At 34.7% G+C, this 19260-nt stretch overlaps 3 protein-coding genes across 3 annotated transcripts; 2 read left to right on the top strand and 1 right to left on the bottom strand.

Moving 5' to 3' along the window:
* Positions 1-474: 474 nt before the first annotated feature.
* On the top strand, positions 475-1464 carry LOC148957683 (proteasome subunit beta type-5-like). Its single transcript, XM_089114949.1, has one exon. The coding sequence runs from the start codon at positions 491-493 to the stop codon at positions 1334-1336; it is 846 nt and encodes a 281-aa protein (XP_088971075.1). The 5' UTR covers positions 475-490; the 3' UTR covers positions 1337-1464.
* A 3-nt stretch (positions 1465-1467) lies between these two features.
* Positions 1468-4296, bottom strand: LOC148957682 (uncharacterized). The gene is made up of 2 exons (XM_089114948.1): positions 4087-4296; positions 1468-2731 (listed from the first exon to the last, which is right to left on the bottom strand). The coding sequence occupies exon 2, from the start codon at positions 2729-2731 to the stop codon at positions 1754-1756; it is 978 nt and encodes a 325-aa protein (XP_088971074.1). The 5' UTR covers positions 4087-4296; the 3' UTR covers positions 1468-1753.
* A 43-nt stretch (positions 4297-4339) lies between these two features.
* On the top strand, positions 4340-19195 carry LOC135684343 (alpha-1,2-mannosyltransferase ALG9). The gene is made up of 18 exons (XM_065199875.2): positions 4340-4486; positions 5804-5951; positions 6210-6344; positions 6831-6901; positions 7063-7151; positions 7528-7601; positions 8234-8295; positions 9567-9654; positions 10096-10201; positions 10823-10911; positions 11423-11459; positions 11972-12054; positions 13187-13258; positions 13947-14076; positions 14645-14804; positions 16629-16758; positions 18030-18160; positions 18977-19195. The coding sequence occupies exons 1-18, from the start codon at positions 4404-4406 to the stop codon at positions 19110-19112; spliced, it is 1824 nt and encodes a 607-aa protein (XP_065055947.2). The 5' UTR covers positions 4340-4403; the 3' UTR covers positions 19113-19195.
* Positions 19196-19260: the final 65 nt, after the last annotated feature.

The following is a 19260-nucleotide window of genomic DNA, read 5'->3' as shown; positions in this document are numbered from 1 at the left end:
ATTTTTGAGTAGTTATCAAAAGCTTAGCAGTACACAATGGAAGACAGCTGCATTTGAAAGTCAAAAAAGTACCTCAGAAATATATTTAATTTGTGCAATGTTTTATAGAGTTTTTTAATCTTGACCATAAAATCTTAAAAAACATCTTACAATACCTCTAAATGTGTAAAAAATATTAATGTGTGACCCTTTCAGAATTATAGAAGTCATAATTATAAAGGGTGGTTACCGTGATCCTAATTTCGCTATTGTCTGCCAAGTCTTTATTTACTCAAAAAGGGTCAACTAAAAAGAAATTTAATTCTAGTCGAACACGAATCGATTTCGTTTCAAACATGAACCGAACTATAGTAGGCTGAACACCACTGCATTGGGGCTTGGAATATTTCTTTTCTTGGAAGATAAGTTTCGCGTCGTTCTTGAGATGCCTGTGAAGGAGTAATGCAAGTCATGATGACGACGCATGCGCTAAATTTGACAAAAAAGTATCATGGCTGCTGCAAGTCTATGTGGGGAATATTCCTCTTTATCAGCGGACGATATCATAGGGTCCAGAAATAGTTTGTTTTCAAAGTTTGATATAACAGAATCACCGTCCCTAGAGCTTGGCGTTCCTGGTACTAGGTTTGCTTTACCGCCAGTGAAAGATGCGGCAGAATTCCTCAAGAAATACACGGCAGGGGAAGGGAATATAAGAATCAATCTCAACCATGGTACTACAACGCTTGCTTTCAAATTTCAGCATGGAGTAATAGTTGCAGTAGATTCAAGAGCAACAGCAGGTTCATACATAGCCTCACAAACGGTGAAAAAGGTGATCGAAATAAACCCATATTTACTAGGCACAATGGCTGGTGGGGCTGCAGACTGCTCGTTCTGGGAACGTGTGTTGGCAATGGAATGCAGGATGTATGAATTGAGAAATAAAGAGAGGATCTCAGTTGCAGCTGCATCCAAGCTTTTGGCAAATCTAGTATATCAATACAAAGGAATGGGCCTTAGCATGGGCACCATGATTTGTGGCTGGGATAAAAGAGGGCCTGGGCTGTATTATGTAGACAGTGATGGGGACCGTTATTCAGGAAGCATGTTCTCTGTAGGCTCAGGATCACCATATGCATATGGAGTAATGGACAGTGGCTATCGATATGACTTATCAGAGGAGGAAGCATATGACTTAGGTAAGAGATCAATTTACCATGCCACACATAGGGATGCATATTCAGGAGGAGTGGTCAATTTGTACCACATGAAAGAAACTGGTTGGATCAAGGTTTCTCAAACAGATGTGACTGAACTGCATTACAAATATCAAGAGGAGAAGGAGGGCCAGTAGGACATCTTGAACTTTCAACGGTGTTATCTTTTACATAAAACCAAGTTCTTCAACACAGACAATTAGGTTACATAGTTGTAGTTGATGTATTGTTAGTTGAATCATTGTTATGAGATCTAAAAGCCAAATGAATACACACAGAACATTTTATTGTCATATTTCTACATGAAAAACTTAGTAAAAAGTGCTTGTACAGAAGAAAATATAGATGCAGAAATATATGAAAATGGAAGACTGACGAATAATTTAATAATTTATAAAATGCAGATACAAGATTGTTTGAAAGTTTCTCAATTTTCTGCCTGCAACTGCTGCTAATCATGCCAGTTGCACAAGAACCTTAAAATGGTACTAACATTTTAATATACAGAAATTTAAGAAATAATTTCCAAATCTATTGTCTTTAAATTCCTCTTTTTACGGACAATTCAGCTTTTCCAAAAGTCTATCCATGTGAGATGTTTCTGCTCTGCTCTTAATCAGAGACTCTAAGTAAGGCACAGGCACAATGTCTTTACTAGCAATAAGATGATCAAAAGTATCTAGATCAACTTGTTTAGGCTCCTTGCATATGAAAGAGTCACCAGCAAAATAGGTTTGGGCATGAATAGTTACTCCGTTCTCCTTTTGAACTGGAACTGTTGATCTGTGGTAGTGCCCTTTTCTAACACCGTTGGCTTTATCAAGATCTTCAAATGGCTTATTGTCATGGAAAGAATACAGCACACCGTAGACAACAGAAGATTTTGATTGAACTAAATTTGGTGCCAGCATTCCATTTTTCTTTAGCTTGTTAAATTCAATTTGATAATCATGTAAAATACCTAGCTCTCTCTTGCCAAAGGAGATACCTCTCTCTGCAATTTTCTTACAATCAACATCTGCACCATAAGATAGGTAGTAAATTGCATCATCTTCACAACACCTTTCTTTGAAAGTCTTAAGAAAATTGAAGTATTTTTCAGGCAAAAGATCCTGACCACAAAGCAAATGGTCTAAGTAAGCAGGATGGATTAGCAAGCCATTCTCACATTTCTCCTTGTTTGCAATATAAACAACAGCAGTAATGGCTTTCCCACTTTCAAGAAAAACTGTTTTCTGTTCTCTGTAATAATGATTCATTTTCACTCCCTCATATTTATCAAGTTGATGGAACACATGTTCAGTGTCGCAAGCATACAGTGCTCCATAAACTGTTGACTTTTCATCAACCAAAATATTTGCTGCTGCTGTTCCATTTAATTTCACCTTTTTATTGAATGTTAGTGTGTATCCTGGTAGTCTTGCTAACTCTCTGGTTACAAATGAAACACCTCTGTCTCTCATTCTTCCAGGATTCATGTTTGAACCATATGCAAAATAATAATGGTATTGCTTGCTAGAATCCATTGCCATCTGAAATGAAAAGACAAATGACAAGTTCAGGAAGGTGCTAGGCACTGACATTGAAACAAAATTTGTGAATGAATATATATTTAGTTCATTTAAAAATTGTATGTAGTTTTACAAATATAAAGTAGTAGATTTTCATAGCTCTTTATAATCAGTCAATGGCCTGAAAGTTGGCTAGCACTTCCTTCAAAATCAAGTTCACATAAGAACATTAGTTCAAATGTTCATCTTTATACCCTGACAATAAGCAGCATGAAATACCCAAAATACTTAACTTAGTCAGTTCTGGGTTGATGTCATCGGTTTTGCATCTTACTATCTACAGACCTTTCTTAAAAATGGACTTCAGCTTTGAAATTGTTGTCTTGAAATTAGCTTATACCGAAAACTTTATGTCTTTTAGACTGTAAAGTCATGAGTAACAGCAATTTGAAAATTTGGATATTTCTTTAGATTTGACAGGAATTCGACAGTGAAAATATTTCACAACAACAAATTCCGCTGAATTGTGTAGGAAAAGCAAAATTTTGAAAATGGGGTAATTCACTGCCTAAGAGTCCAAACAACATTAAATTTTGGGCACAGAATAACTTCAACATGAAAATTTCAATTCTATGATCCATTTTTGGCAAATGTGAAGATTACAAACTTGGAACAGAGAATAGCCAAAAACAATACAAATATCTAAAATTAAAGGTAATTGGGAAAGAAACCAAGAAAATGTGTTTGAACTAATTTTTTCACCACAAAGGAGGAACCTTAAACTAATTTTGTTCTTTGTTTGTAATTATCTCACAAAGTAAATTTACTGGTTCTTATAAAAAAATCAACACTCGACCTTTTTTTTATAAGAAACAAAGGTTGATGTTGTTTACTCCAGTTTCTTAATGTTGTGGAAATTTCATTACTCATTGTTTCTTAATCAGGATGTCATGAACTATGTTATGAAATGTTCGTGACCTTTTTTATTATGTCAAGAGATTCGCTTCCGTCCCGATGCTGTATTTAGATGTGGGAAGTATATTTTTATCCCTTGTGTCTTAAGTTCTAGTCCAACAGGGCAATCATATTCTTGGATTTTACAAAATTTCGTTGTTCTTGGTTTGATCACGATTTAATAGTTTCTTAATTTTTTGCTTCGAGTATTGAAGTTTCTAATTTTTTTCTGACTGCAGACAGCTGTCAACTACCCCTTCTTATATAACCAGTTTTTTATAAAAAAATGAGCGTAAAGTTGGTATCTTTTTAGTTTCATCTGTTGTTAACACAAGTGAGAAATTCATTTGAACCTCAGCAATAAAAATTACATTTTGGCCCTGGAAGAAAAATGTTATCATTTTGACGATGATTTGTGTTACCTGCAGACTTTTCGCTGCCTCTCCTGAAAAAACTGCCTTGTCTTCTGGCGATCGTTGATTTTTGGTTGGGCGGTTAAAACGTTAGTACAAATGACTGTGATAATTTGTAACAAGATAGTTTACTAGATATGGCTTTGAAGTCAAGTAAAATTATATTCTCTCAATAAAATGTAACTTCAATCGAACATACAGATACACCTCCAATTTTACAAAGCCTCCATTTCAAACAACCTCCTTCTGATCCAAGGTTCCTTTGAATCTCGACGAAATGTGACAGCAAGACGGTGCAAGTCATCCATTTGGACAAGAGTATTAAAATGGCTAATACAGATAAATTTGAGATGCGACAAAGATTTCCGAAAAGTGACAAAGGTCTTAGAAAATCTTTAAAAGAAGACAGGTTTGTTTAATGCAATTGATGAGAAAACAAAGCAAACAATGTAGACTACTACGAGTGACAAGTGTGACAAATAGCGATTTTCCGGTTGGGGGGTGGGGAGTGGGGGGTGTAGGAATAATGGCACAGGACCCATTTTTCAAAAGCCATTTAAAATCAATATCAAATGCTTTTTTGCAAACTGCCACCAGCTTATCAGAAATAATGAAAAGGAGGAGATCTTTATTGTTCTATCTAATTAGTTAGACCGCTGCTAATGTAATTTGCATTTTTTTTCTTTCTCGAACATGCGAGACTCATGCTAAATGTGATTTTTTTATCTGAAAATTGATTGTCTGAGCTTAAAACTTTTTAAAATGATACATTGTCTCTTTTTATATAGGGAAGAGAGAATTGCTCTTCCAGCCCTTGCCTTGGGACCTTGCCAGTGATAGTTTAGAAAAAGATGTGAAAAAAGTTTGCAACTTTGAATATTCTTAGCAATTTCAGCTACTTACCATGAATTGTAATGCAAGAAGCAAAGTGTTAAGGGGTTAATGGCCTTTTCATCCCCTGTTGACTTTATTTATTTGGACAATAAATTATTGGGCACTAATGCACTAACATTCCTCGTAGCATATGATCATTCATATGAAATCATAGGTAGGGTTAGGGTTAAGGTTAGTATCTGGGAGCCACATTTGTGCATTAGTCTTCAAACTATTGTCTGGTTTCAAGAACAAAGGTGAAGACCCTCTAGCTGAAGTCCCATTTTTCTGAAGTTATATTGTTAGGAAATCATAACTATTTTTCTATATATGAACTGATGTTCAAACTTCTTATTTCCCAAATAAGCCTCCTCTTTGAATGAGCACCCTTCTTGTGACACTCATAGCGGATTTGCGGTACTTTAGATTTGTTAAAAAGTTGGAATTTCATAACACATTTTTTATTGAAAGTTAGCTTACATGTAAAGTTGAAGGAAATCAGGGAATGAATTATTCGGAATTATGTATAAAATGTCAGTGGAGTGACGACAGGCTGCTTCACCCACTGCGCTAAATGAGGACAGCAGTAGAGACCTGCCATTACTCAATTACTTTTGCCTGTGGTACTTTATCTGTTGCTATCTTATTATTTGTCATCTTAGTTTCATACTTTTAGTCTCATTAAGCAGTCCTGCATAGCAAAAACGAACAATTTTGTGAATCATTGATGTTTCTAGAAAGAAGTATGTTATTTTTTATAACTGAAAAAAGCATGTTGATAGCCTTTTCTGGGTGTTTTCCTTGCTCTATGCCCCAAGAATCAGTTAAAAGATCACAGTCTCTTTCTTTTTAGGACTTCTCTAAAGGCCTCAATAGCAGAAAGATTTTGTTGGTACCCCAAAGCCTCTGTTGTCTTCAATGTGCTCCTCTCAGCAAGAATATCTGCAGCATTTCTTAGCAACATTTCTGATTGTGATGAAACTTTCAATTATTGGGAGCCAGTAGGTTCATTTTGTAACAATTTCATGAAATATGTATTGTACATGCACTATTGATTAAATTCTTGACCTTTTTCCCATTTATCAATATTTCAGCTTTTACAATACCTAGAAGTTGTATATCTGAGAAAAGAAAAGCTAGAACTGATAGATCCCTTTGAATGAAGTGAGATTTAGTTCAAATTCTTATACAAAATGATCGATATTGAACAATTGAATAAGTTCCAAATAAAGTCATTAATACCTTATCAATCATTTTAGACACACTACCTTATGTATGGAAATGGATTTCAGACTTGGGAATATTCTCCCGTATATGCAATTCGATCATATGCCTACCTTTTGCTGCATGTTATTCCAGCTGAAGTTATGAGGAATATTTTTAATGCAAACAAGGTATGCTTTATTCATTTCCTTTCTCCAGATTAACTTTTAGCTTATATTTAGTTTATATTACATTACCTTTAGGGATGGGGGTGTGGCCCCTTTGCCCTTAGAGATGAAACTGGTTTTTATTTAGGAATTCAGCCAGCAAAAGTTAAACTTATCACATATAGCCAATAACTTGCTGGCCTTATAGCCAACTTATAGCCAACTTTGCAAAAAAGTAGTCTGCTGACTAAAGTAAATGTAAACCCAGGACAACAGGTAACCATGCAGTTTTCTTCTAACCAATCAAAAATATCATTTATCTTTTTTAGTTTACATCTTGTTTAGACTATGTCAATATCAAACAATCTATACTCTAAATGTAAAAAGCTGTACTTCAGTATAATGCGTTTGGTACTGCTTTTTGTACCATATTCTAAGGTTTTTATGAGCCTTTTATATTTTTTATTTCTGATTCAAAATTGTTTAATCACATTTAATTTTTTAAACCAGCTTGTCGTTTTCTACTATGTGCGTTTCATTCTTGGAGTGTTCTCAGCAGCATGTGAAACATACTTTTACAAGTGAGTCTACTTTGTGTTTTATCATCTATTGCTCTGAATTTTGATGAATTTCAAAATGCAGCCATGATTGAAGTGTCTACAATAAATTTGAAACCTTCTGCATATTTAAGTTTAGGCCTTTATTGGACCATATGCCATATACCATGTACTTCTAATTCTAGGGCAGTTGTGGTTCAGTTCGGAGAGCATGTTGCAAGAGTGTTGTTTGTTATCTTGATATTCAACACTGGAATGTTTATTTCATCAACTGGTAAGAATCTTTATCTTAAATGTTGCTAAAAGTCAGCCCATTGTGCTCAGCTTTATACTAATATAAGTTTTTATGATATCAAGCTCTATAATATCAACTATTTTTAAATGATTTTTACTGAACCATAATCATGCAGGACTAAATTTTTTAGTTTAGAAATTCCATTGGTGTTTTCATTATAGCACTTATTTTTATTTAGGGATATGAAACCTTTCAAGTTCACCTTTTAGCTGTCTTTAAATGGAATTATAAAAATGTGACAAAATAAGCCCAAAATTTAACTAATTTTAATCAATTCTTTACTTTTGTTGCTGCAACTTGTATGTGTGTGATACTATAAGATTACAATTTTCTTTTTACTGTTTCTTGATTGTAGCATTTCTTCCAAGCAGCTTTGCAATGTGTGCCTGCACACTGGCTTTTGGGGGATGGTTTAATCAAAACTTCCCAGTAAGTAACTAAGCAAAATTTGGTTTGTCTTCCTGGTTTTATATTGAAGCTAGAGGCTCTGATAGAAGAGAGAATTTTGATCATAATAACTGCTTATTGCAAAGCTACTGTAAAGTTGGAAATGCAAAGGGGCATAGCCTAGTCCAAACGGTATCCCAAGGACATTTTAAATCTTTAGTCAATCATTTTCTTCAATGAAGAAGGGGGAGCTAGAACAAGAAGTGGAGAGTTTTAAAAATCCTGAAAAATTAATGACGGGGGCTAAAAGTCTTCCCTTTTTTCCTAAATTTCCAAATGCATTCTTTCCAATTTTCTTGTTCAAGTCCATATGGAACTACTCTATTTCTCTCTTACTGTTATCTAAAGCTTTTTCTCACCATGGCATCAATAATAGATATTTATAAGACTATATGTATGCATAAAAGGATATGTTATCTTTTCCAGGTCCTTGTAAAGATTTAAGTGAAGGTCTAATGATTTTCTTAAGATTCAAATTCTGTATTTTTTCAAAAGATTTTTTAACAGTCTGTTTTGAAGGATTTAATTATCATCATTTATATCTATGAGTTGTTTAATTAGAAATCTGCTATATATATTGTTCTTCCCCCTTTTTTACATTTTTTTACCTACAGTTAGCAATCTTTGGCATCGCCCTTGGTGCTTTGGTTGGCTGGCCGTTTTGTGCTGTTTTAGGGTATGAAAAGCTATCAGTAATTTACACATCATCTTTACCGTGAAAATAAACACATTTCTTTTTTGAAAAGTTCCCTGTTTTCTGAGTAACAGAAAACATAAAATTGTCATAAAATTATGCTCGGTTTACAAAAATTATGCTAACTTTCAAATCAAGGCTATCCTATTTGAAAAAGAGGCTAGCGCATGCGCAAATTAGTTATGCATATCTAGTTATGTATATGTAAAATAAAGGTGGCCCATATTTTTACTGACAGAGCTATTTCTAAGAAATCATCATTGCCAACTTAGACAGTACCTTACACTGAAATATTATGATAAGATGGTGTCACAATTTACTCACATAATAATAGCCACACATGCGGGTGTAATGTATTTGCATGCAGTTACGATAGACAGCGGATCACTTATCAATGGAAAAATGATTTTCTTAGCAAATATTAAAATTATGCCAGAATTATGCTAGATTTCAAACTATGCCAGATTTCATGCTAAAGGACGATTTTTGACCAAAATTATGCCAAAAGCATAATATTATGCTAGATCTGGTCACACTGAGTAACAGCGCAAAATATCTTTACGAACAAAATTTTTTGTCACTAATTTTTCTGAATTTTTAGATTATCAAGGGTTTGTGAGATTTCCTTCCCCGAAAATTTTGTAATATAGTTAACAATTTAAAAATACTTCCCCATTTCTTGCTTTTGCTCTGTACATTTTATATTCTTTCTTCATCCATGCCACAAAATTATTTTTTCAATACTTTTCTATATTCTTTTTTCATCCATGCCACAAATTTTTTTAAAATACTTTTTAGTATATTTTCCTGTCCCTGCTACATCCTCCTCCCTCTTTATAAATTTTTCTATTCTAATTGCATTATTTCCGTCCTTTGCTTCTAATCTCTCCCTTTTATATTCTCCTTCATTTTCCTTTTTTCTTTTCTCGATTTTCCCATTTCTTTCTTCTTCTTTTACCTTCTTATACTTTTTTGCTCGTGCCATTCCCTCCCCTCCTCTTTCTATTCCTTTCTACTTCTCAATCATCTTCCTACTGGTCGAGTAATCTACCAAATCATCCACACGAGATTATCAGGAGGAAAAAATAGCATTTATCCCAAGAAACAGTTGTATTCGTAGATATTTAGCCATTATTGTGTATTCAGTCGGCAATATCTTTCATAAGGAGTGGTAAAAAATCTTCTCGTTACATTCAATCTCTAACTAAAAATGTTTGAAGCTCTTATTCATGCTGGAATTTCTTTCCTTTCAGATTGCCAATTGCATATGATATAATCATCAGACGCAGACGACTTTGGCTTTTCGTCGAGTGGTCAGTTGGTTGCTTTGCCGCCATTATGGTATTGTTATAGCAGCTTCTTTTCTTCATATCTTATACTCTATAATTTATCATAGATGGATTTATCCTCTAGGAACATCGCTCGAAGTACTTTAAATCTCGTAAAGAAAATGCTAACTTTGTGAAATTCCGGACGGGCTTTTCAGAGGGTAGAATACAAGAAGTAAAAACAATTCAATGCAATAAACAGATACATTTGGTCAGTCAGGTAGCGTGAAAGCCCAGCTCGTGGCCAATCATCTTACCCATTCATTTATAGTTATACGCAATAACGTTTATTGATGACCATAACAAGATCTGTAACTCTTTTTTATTTTTAGTGCGCCAAACCTGCCTTCTATCAAACACTTCCAGTCACATCCCTTCACAAAGTACATGGCTATGCCACTTGTCCATAAATAGATCCGTCTTATATTTGCTAAGTGCATGTTTTTGATTTTAGATTCCATTAGTTGCCGTAGACACGCATTACTATGGAAAGCAAGTCATAGCACCACTGAATATCGTTTTATATAATATATTTGGACAAGGTGGACCCGATTTATATGGTATGATAATACATTGCTCCTTTGTAGCTAATTCTACATATGGTACAAATTGGTACAGATAAAATAACTGTTTATTGTTTCACCAATGAATTATTGAAGATTTCCCCATTGAAACTTGATATAGCTGGGTATTATGTTCTTCCAGATTTTTGTGAATTCTTTTGCTAAAATTGGAAGCTGAAAAAAAGTTAGACATGTTTTTGGATATTGTTTTTCCAAGGACACATAAACAACGATACCTTCGAATATGTCAAAAAAGCAGAGCTAATGGCAAAGAATTTTTGGTAACAAAAAAGGATGTTTTTCCAGTGGTAGAAAGACTGACATCAACGATAAGAGCCCTAAGAAAGTTCTTGTTATTTATGACCAATAACACAAGGAAAAGTTTTCAGAACTGAAACAAAATTTTTACTAAGGGCTAAAAGGACGATTTTGAGAAAAAGCCAGACGAAAGTGATATCTATCCATGGTTTTTTGGGAGGTTTTATGATAGAAACACCTGGAAGTAGTGATCACTTTTTAGTAACCAATAAAGGCTGACTTAAGTATAGATTGTAATTCTGCTATCATTTTAAAATGACAGAGGCAGCATTTTAATGACTGTCTTTTCTTCTCTTTCAGGTGTTGAGCCCTGGACGTTCTATTTCTTAAATGGATTTTTGAATTTTAATCTGGTTTTTGTACTGGCGTTAGTTTCTCTGCCTCTTTACGTATGTAGATTGCTGAATCAAAGTATTTTCTTGATTTAAATTGATACATACAATGATCTATTGCAACGATAGATGCTGAATATCTAGAGGCATTTGTTTCTTTGACACGAATTTGGTCACAGCTCTCCCAAAGAAGTTGTATGAAACACACTCTTAAGGTATTTTTAAAAACGCTTTAGTGTTGCTAGAGCACAGTCAGACTTACATCGATCCAGATTCAACAAAGGACCATAATCCATTTAAGAAGGACCTTGCAAAGAAAATAAAGATGACCCCCTATTTTTATAAACCCGCATGTACCGATCCAATATCCAATATGATTAAAGCGAAGCCTTTTGATTTTTATAGGATTTTATTGAGTTTTTTACCCGCCTATTTAGCTTTTAATTTTTTCATTTCTTTAAACTCTACTTTTTTTATAGAAAATCACATATGATCGTTTTATGTTATCCACTACTACCTTTGAGAATTGTCGAAATTTCAAAGCCTGAAAACTGCTTTTAAATTCTAGATTCTGGTGGATTTATTTCTCGGCTCTAAAACAAAAGGTAAGCTGGGGACCTGCATCTTTTGTTTCAAATATCATTAGACGCGGATCTAGATTTCTTCGGATACTTTGGGGTAAAAGATGAATTAGGAGGGTGGAATCTCTGTCGGAATCTTTGCAACAATGGAGATCTATCCTTGCGAAATTTAGAAATTGTTTTGGGGTTCAATTCAGTATGTAAACAGAAGAACTGTGGCCAGTCGTTAAAAATTCAAGATTCACAGAGAAACATTACTCTTAGATTTTGACCGGTTTTCTGAAACTTGTGCAACCGATCTGGATCCGCGCCTACATTTGTCGCTTGAACGAAATATGTGAAAACGAGACGACACAAACTTACAAGAATATTTAATTGATTCTTTTTCGATTTTGTATTCCTTCTCTATAATGTCTTGCCTTTCTCATGGCTGTGCTGAAGTTTTTGTCCAATTATTGCCTTTCTGCACGGTAAATGAGATTTCATATAAATGGTTGGTTATGACACATGATTGAAAGTTTTCTCTTGGTTTTCAGGTTCCGGATTTAGTATCCCAGCCTGGCTAGCATTATCACCCATGTATATTTGGTTCTTAGTCTTCTTTACAAGGCCTCACAAGGTATTCTTATATAGAACAGTTTTTTCGTGTTTTTACAGTAAAAAGTTCAAGGTATCGACGCTTGTAATGTCATGGGTATTCACCGTTACAGAAGGGTGTCTGATTTTCCGTGGGTATTCTCCGTTACAGAAGGGTGTCTGATTTTCCATGGGTATTCTCCGTTATAGAAGGGTGTCTGATTTTCCATGGGTATTCTCCATTACAGAAGGGTGTCTGATTTTCCATGGGTATTCTCCATTACAGAAGGGTGTCTGATTTTCCATGGGTATTCTCCGTTATAGAAGGGTGTCTGATTTTCCATGGGTATTCTCCATTAAAGAAGGGTGTCTGATTTTCCATGGGTATTCTCCATTACAGAAGGGTGTCTGATTTTCCATGGGTATTCTCCGTTATAGAAGGGTGTCTGATTTTCCATGGGTATTCTCCATTACAGAAGGGTGTCTGATTTTCCATGGGTATTCTCCATTACAGAAGGGTGTCTGATTTTCCATGGGTATTCTCCATTATAGAAGGGTGTCTGATTTTCCATGGGTATTCTCCATTATAGAAGGGTGTCTGATTTTCCATGGGTGTTCTCCGTTACAGAAGGGTGTCTGATTTTCCATGGGTATTCTCCGTTACAGAAGGGTGTCTGATTTTTGAATGTTACTTCTTCAAGGCTTTGGCTGCATGGAATTTTAGGGCAAAATATTTGTTCAATGTTTTCAATTTTTGACTTGAAGTGGTATTTATTAATATAAGTTTCAATGCGATTGATCTTGTGTCACCTGGTGAATTATTTTACCAATTGCCCCTTCCTTATTTGCAATACTTCTCCACTGTCAAGAGCATCTCAAGAGCCAATTGCAAAATTTTGTTTTGCGTTAATTCGAAGATAAAGTTCTGTGTTATGAGCGCTGACTCTGAGGTCGCTATAATGATTTAATGGAGAAGCTAGGCTTTGATTGACGAGCTCGTCACAATCAAAAAGAAAAGAACTGTCAAAATCTTTACAAGATTTTATAAATATCAGGTTCTTGCTCAGAATCTTCTTTAATAATTTCACAGGAATAGCCTGTACATTTTCCGAACTCGTAACCTTAATTAAGGCTGAAGTGTTTGACTTAGGATGGATTGATTGAATCGTTTGTAGGAAGAGCGGTTCTTGTTTCCAGTCTACCCATTCATCTGTCTCGCTGGATCTGTTACTCTATCACTCGTTCAGGTATATACTTGTTTATTTTCATTCTTTTTGAAGCATCACCATACAGTAGATCCCTGCAAAGATGAACCTATGAATCTAAGAACCTAAAGACTGCCAAAATTAGATGACCTTCCTCCAAACCTGAAATTTATGGCCTCAACCTTCAACATTTTAACGAAATGTAAAATTGCTAAGCAACTTAGCCATATTTTGAAAATACGAAATGACATAATCAGGGGGTCTTCCAGTGATATTTTTGTGTTTCAGCGCAGCATCACGGTTCTTACCAAGTCTTTCAAAAACAAATTTTCCTGAAAAATAATTATTTCCGCTTAAATTTTTTTCTCTTATTATTTAATTGACCTTTCTAGCCTGATTTTTTAACTTTCATTTATTTCGTAGTATATAACCTCACTACTATCATGTGTTTGAGATTATTTTTGCTGGTTCTTAGTATTATTGGTGATTTTGTACAGCATTTGAAAGAATAATAAGAATCTTTCAAACAGGGTTTGCAAGGTTTTTGCATCCTTTGCCAAAACAAATCTTCTGCAAGGGCGTGATCATCCGGGACTTTTCGTCCGCTCTAGTTACTTGACATCGCAAGCGTGCATGTTGTCTGTACTTATTCTTTTATTTAGTCCTGGTGTCTCTATAATAAATCCTTTTGCGTAAAAATTCCAAAGTTGTTCTTTGCTCTTTTAAACAGGAAATGTACCACAGGATATTCACAAGCACCAACAAGAAGCACTTTTCAATCTCTTCTAACTGGCTGGCTTGCACTTTCCTAATTGTCTTTTCATCACTATCTGTTTCAAGGTCACGAGCTCTGTATTTGGGTAAAGAAAATTTGTTCACGTGTTTGTGAGAGTTTCATTTTTATTTTGATACAGAATTTTAAAATAGCTTTGAAAAAACAAACTATTAGAACATACTGAAGCTTTCCGTCTCAGAGTATAAAACGTCAGAACATGGATCAAAACACGACGCTAGAAAATATATATACCCAGTTGTGGAAAACCATTTTTAAAGTTTCATTGATTGTTTCAGTTCGATTTAAATAGCAACAAATGATTTATATATTGTCAAAGTCTTAGAATGACAGTCAAATGCGAAAATATTTATTATCTGTACAAAGTTTGACTCTAGCCAAACCTGTCTGGTCTTGGGTTTCACACCAGATTATGTCAGCATAACCTTGTTTTGATATTTTCCACAAGACTGATCTTAATTGCTTATAAATATCTCAGTAAACCTTTATTGTTGAGCAGAATTTATTGGAAGTAAATTCTCATGGAAAATTAGAATTTTCGTTTCAAACTTAATATTTGTTAGTTCGTCTCAAAGATCGAGGTCTATTATATGCAAAATCTGAAAGTCTAATTTTTTGCATTTTTTGCCAAAAAGGATATCACGCTCCTCTCGATGTGTATGCTGACCTTTTCAATGACGTTTTGCAAGAAGATGAAGGCCATTATCCGCCATTTAAGATTGACGACCAAGTGAACGTATGTGTAGGAAAAGAATGGTATCGGTTTCCAAGCAGTTTTTTTCTGCCATCTGACACGTGAGTAACTTTTCATTTTGATTTATTATAGAAATACAGTAAACAGCCAATGACTCTGCAAGTGGTAAGCAATTGTCCGTTCTGATGTGAAACTTATCTTAAAGAGTCCTTGGCGATTGACTAAACATAAAGACGAATCAATGATTTTTATGAAAGCCTGATAAATATGTAAAATATTCTAATATTCGGACTGGTCTTTGTTTCATGAAAATTGCTACTTGTGTATAATTGGCAGCGATTTTTGGACCGGTTTTAGATAGGTAGTAGGGTCTGTTTTTCTTTATTCTGTCGATTCAAAAACCGTTTTTCGATGTTTTTCCAAACATTAAAAAACACATCATTTAATGCCAATGCATTTCAGTTTTATAGAATATAAAACATTTCACATTTTCGCTCTACTTTCATGGTGGTATATATCAGTAATGTCAGGGTTTTGTGGACAACGAAGAAATAGAGAAATTTCAGTTAAGCCCTTCTTTTTTTCTACTCGTAGTCGAATTAAAACGTTATATTCCACGCATTTTTAGAGAAAAATGGCCATAGCATTTTGTTTCAAACTATTATACTCCCAAGAGCTGCATAGAATATTTATAGCTATACCCTCTTGGATGAAGTTTAACAAAGATTTGCTACTAAGGTGCCTTGCTTTTCAATAAAAGAGTCACATTCTGCATTTCTTATACGCTTCTTCTCGCCCCCGCCCCCCGTCAACTTATTGCTGTGGTATGTATTCAATTATTCCTGCTCGCGTTGCCGCGTATCATTTTCCAAAGGGTAGGTTAAGATCTCGAGCAATCTCGCAGTTTTTCTATGGTTTTGCTGATCCTTTTAAACTCACCAAAGATCTTTGAATTCAGGTATTAACTTCAGCGAAATGAAAAGCCATCTGACTAGACTAATAACATGTATTTTTACAATTGTTGTTAATACTTCAAAACATGAAAGAATGCACCTGGCACAATGTTTCTACAATAACTCACGTGCATTATTAACGAGTTTTTTTCTTTTGTTTGCTGTTGCAATAACGTAACTGAATGTAAAAAAGGTAAATGTTCGAATTAATGATTTAGGTACGTGTTCGCTGAAATAACATTAGTAAATCATGAAAAGAATTTATTGTTGCGGGCATAGTATAACTTTCCAAGTGGCAGGTAAAGTTATCTGCATTAGATTGTTGCAGCTGCATATACCTGCAAGCTTCATACTAATAAAATATCCGTAACTTTGAACAAATATTGTTCCAATTCAAAATGTATTTGTTACTCATCCAAGAGTTAAATTTTTCACTGTTCCAGTATTCCTTTGTTCCTTATCCGACTGACATATTCATCTATTCTCTTTCTTGCTTATTTTGGCTTAAGGCACGAATAGTATGCTACTGTACCTGCTTTTTCAATGAATAGTCCAATTTCGGTGAATAGTGACGATGAATCAGCTACTTTTAAATTATAAATTAAACGTGCCACTAAAGCTTAGCTCGCCCATATGGCCTTAGCACACAATAGGGGAGCAAAGAACATTTTTCGGCGGTATTGTAGAATAACAGCTTGCAATGTAATACAAACGAAATTTTAATTGTAAAAACTGCCGTTTTATAATTTCCAATCGAATTAAGGGTTTATTCTACCCTTGGTGATAAAATGATAGTTGACTGATCTTGTGTTCTGATTTGTTACCATGCTGTTATCCTGATAATTAAAATGTACTGTGCAGGGTTTGTTTGTGGAAAAATTTGCTTTTTTAAGTTTGACGATATTTTTTTATATCTTGAGGATTTCTTTAATTTTGACCGCGCTCCTCCAAGAATACTTTCCTCCGTTTTAGCTGGAACCTTCAATTCATCAAGTCAGATTTTGCTGGGCAGCTGCCACAACAATACAGTAAGGAGCCAGGCGCAACGAAACTCATCCCTTCTTACATGAACGACAGAAATCTTGAAGAACCAAGCAGATACGTAAGCGCGAATCTATTTATAGACATGCTTTTTGCTATCCCGATTTTTTCTAATGCCGCAAATATTCGAATTAGCCCACCCCCCCCCCCCCCCCACTTGAGTTAGCCCCTATGTAGAACTTTCCCGATGTAAATAAGTCCCCGGGGGTGAACCTAGGGAGAATCCAGAATTTCAAGATATCGGTAGAGGCAATTGTATCTCAGACTGTCTATTCACTAGCTGAAAAGATGATGTACAAGATTCTTTCTTTTTGACAACTTTAACAGCAATGACAAATTTTTGATGTGGTGAAAAAGTGTTAGATAGAATATTCGACGAAAATTCAAAGCTGTTTGATCTCGGGACAGGAGTTAAATTTCGAGTTTTAGGGCGAAAACTGCTCCCTCAGAAAAACATGCCGTAGACATAAGCAATTTAATAGTGAGGCTACATTCCCACATCACCGAGAGCGAGTTGGGCCGTTGGTGCGTTAGCGCATATCGCTCAACCTACCATAAACCTCTAACAGGAAGGGGTTACTAAGGGAAGCTACGCCAAAACTCTTAATGTAAATGATTTTAGGCAGGGAATGGACAAAAAAAGCCCCTTTCTTCTACTATAACCCGATGCTCCAGTCCTACCTAAAAACACCAAACGTCAAATAACATAAAAGATACGTAGAGGTATAAGAAGGTTTCACGATGACGGAAAAAGGAACTAAAACGGTCAGAATTATACCGAAAAGACGAATTATCATATAAAAACAACGAGGGAGGTCGGGTTTTGAGAGAACGAGCAGGACTTTTGTAATAAAGCGTCACCGAGCAAAGTGAGATCCACGTTATGCCGGATCCTTAAAAACCCCTAGTTCAACCAAGGAAATAGAAATCTTACGAAACTACACACCTTAACATAGTATGTAATTTTCACGGAATTTTTATTTTGAGCCCAATACTAAGTACGAAAATGGAGGCAATTCTCTGTGAAAACTCTAGACCAAACGATAGTGCCTTAGGTAGAAAATGGCGATCTGCCGGGATGGTTAGAACTTGTGGTTAAAACTATCACCCTTTTCAAAGAAGTTGCGATCATACCACAAAGCCATCAATTTATCTATTTGTTCTTTGTTTATCTTCTTTCCAGTCATACTGTAGCAGTGAACTGTAAAAGTGTGTCATATCCTTACTGCCTTACTGTTAAAAGTAAGGGACAGTCTTTCAGTGAATTTCATGTTTATGAACAGATGCGATGTTTCCACGAATATTTATTCAATAAATATAAATTTGTTTTAGGTTAATATAAGCCAATGTGACTTACTTGTTGATCTGGCAGTAAACAGCACATCGCCCAAGGAGCCGAATTTCTCTCTGCATAGTAAGCACTGGGATATCATCTACAGCAAACGATTTCTTGATGCAAGCAGGTAGGTCTTTAAAAAGCTGAATTTCTTTCTTTTACAACCTTCATGCAAGATTTATCAAGTGTGTGAACATCTAGGGATGATTCCCAAATTTTGATTTTTGAAGCTAGGATAATTTACTGTTTGAACTTGGCTGGAAAAACTATGTTAAACTCAGTTCATGAGAACTATAGAACCCTTGAGGGCTATAAAAAAATGTTGATGAAACCTTGTGTCACTGTTGTACGTTTTCCTTAATTGTTATATTTTATTGTTAATTGTGGATTCATTTTTTTTCTTTCATTTGAAAAGAATTCACTGTCTGACCGCTGCGTCTTGCATTACTAAGATTAAAAAGAATCTAAGCGATAGAAATAATTTATTTGCTGAAAATTGTCCAGAAAACAGTAAAAGTATTTTTTAAGCCATATATGTTTGAAAATATCTTGTTTAATTTATTTATATTTTGAATCTGTTTAAAAATGTTTTTTAGTTCGTATAGTTAATAAATGTTTGTGATCTTATGAATTATGATATATTTAATTATAAGGACTCTAACTTTGATTGAAATAATCGTCAGAAGAAAGCCATCTCTTTTAAAATGTTTTATTTAACTTCAAAACATTTAGCACTTGCTGTCTGTACGTTTCCTTGACTCTTTAAAGGCCACTGTATGAAATTAAAATGGCCTAAACATGCTATTTCAGTCCAAAATAAGCACATTCGGTGTTTAAAAGCCAAACAGAGAGCTCAGAACTTGACCCTTAGAATTCTCTTAAAAACGACAATGCTTTAACCTGAACTCTGGCCCTAAAATAAATGCCAAAATTTGTGTTCTAGATCGTCATCATTCTACAGAGCATTCAACATTCCTTTCTTGTCAGAAAAGTACACAGAATTTGTAAGTTACAATATACTAAAAACGAAGAGAAAAAGAAAGAAAATTAGAAATCTAAACAGAGATAACTTTCGTTGATTTTATTTCTGAAAATCAAATGAAGAGGTTTTTGTAAAGATATTATTTACTTTACAAGTTTGTGTGTTATTAGAAAATTCTTATGCCTGCCTTTTTTCTTCTTTTAATCTGTACTTTATCTTGTTCTGCAAATCAGGTTGGCCCCAAT

Source organism: Rhopilema esculentum, chromosome 21 (genome assembly GCF_057945365.1).
Source record: "Rhopilema esculentum isolate cy_ngs chromosome 21, ASM5794536v1, whole genome shotgun sequence".
In the NCBI taxonomy this organism is placed as follows: Eukaryota; Metazoa; Cnidaria; class Scyphozoa; order Rhizostomeae; family Rhizostomatidae; genus Rhopilema; species Rhopilema esculentum.
This window is presented reverse-complemented; position numbering and strand designations above follow the sequence as displayed.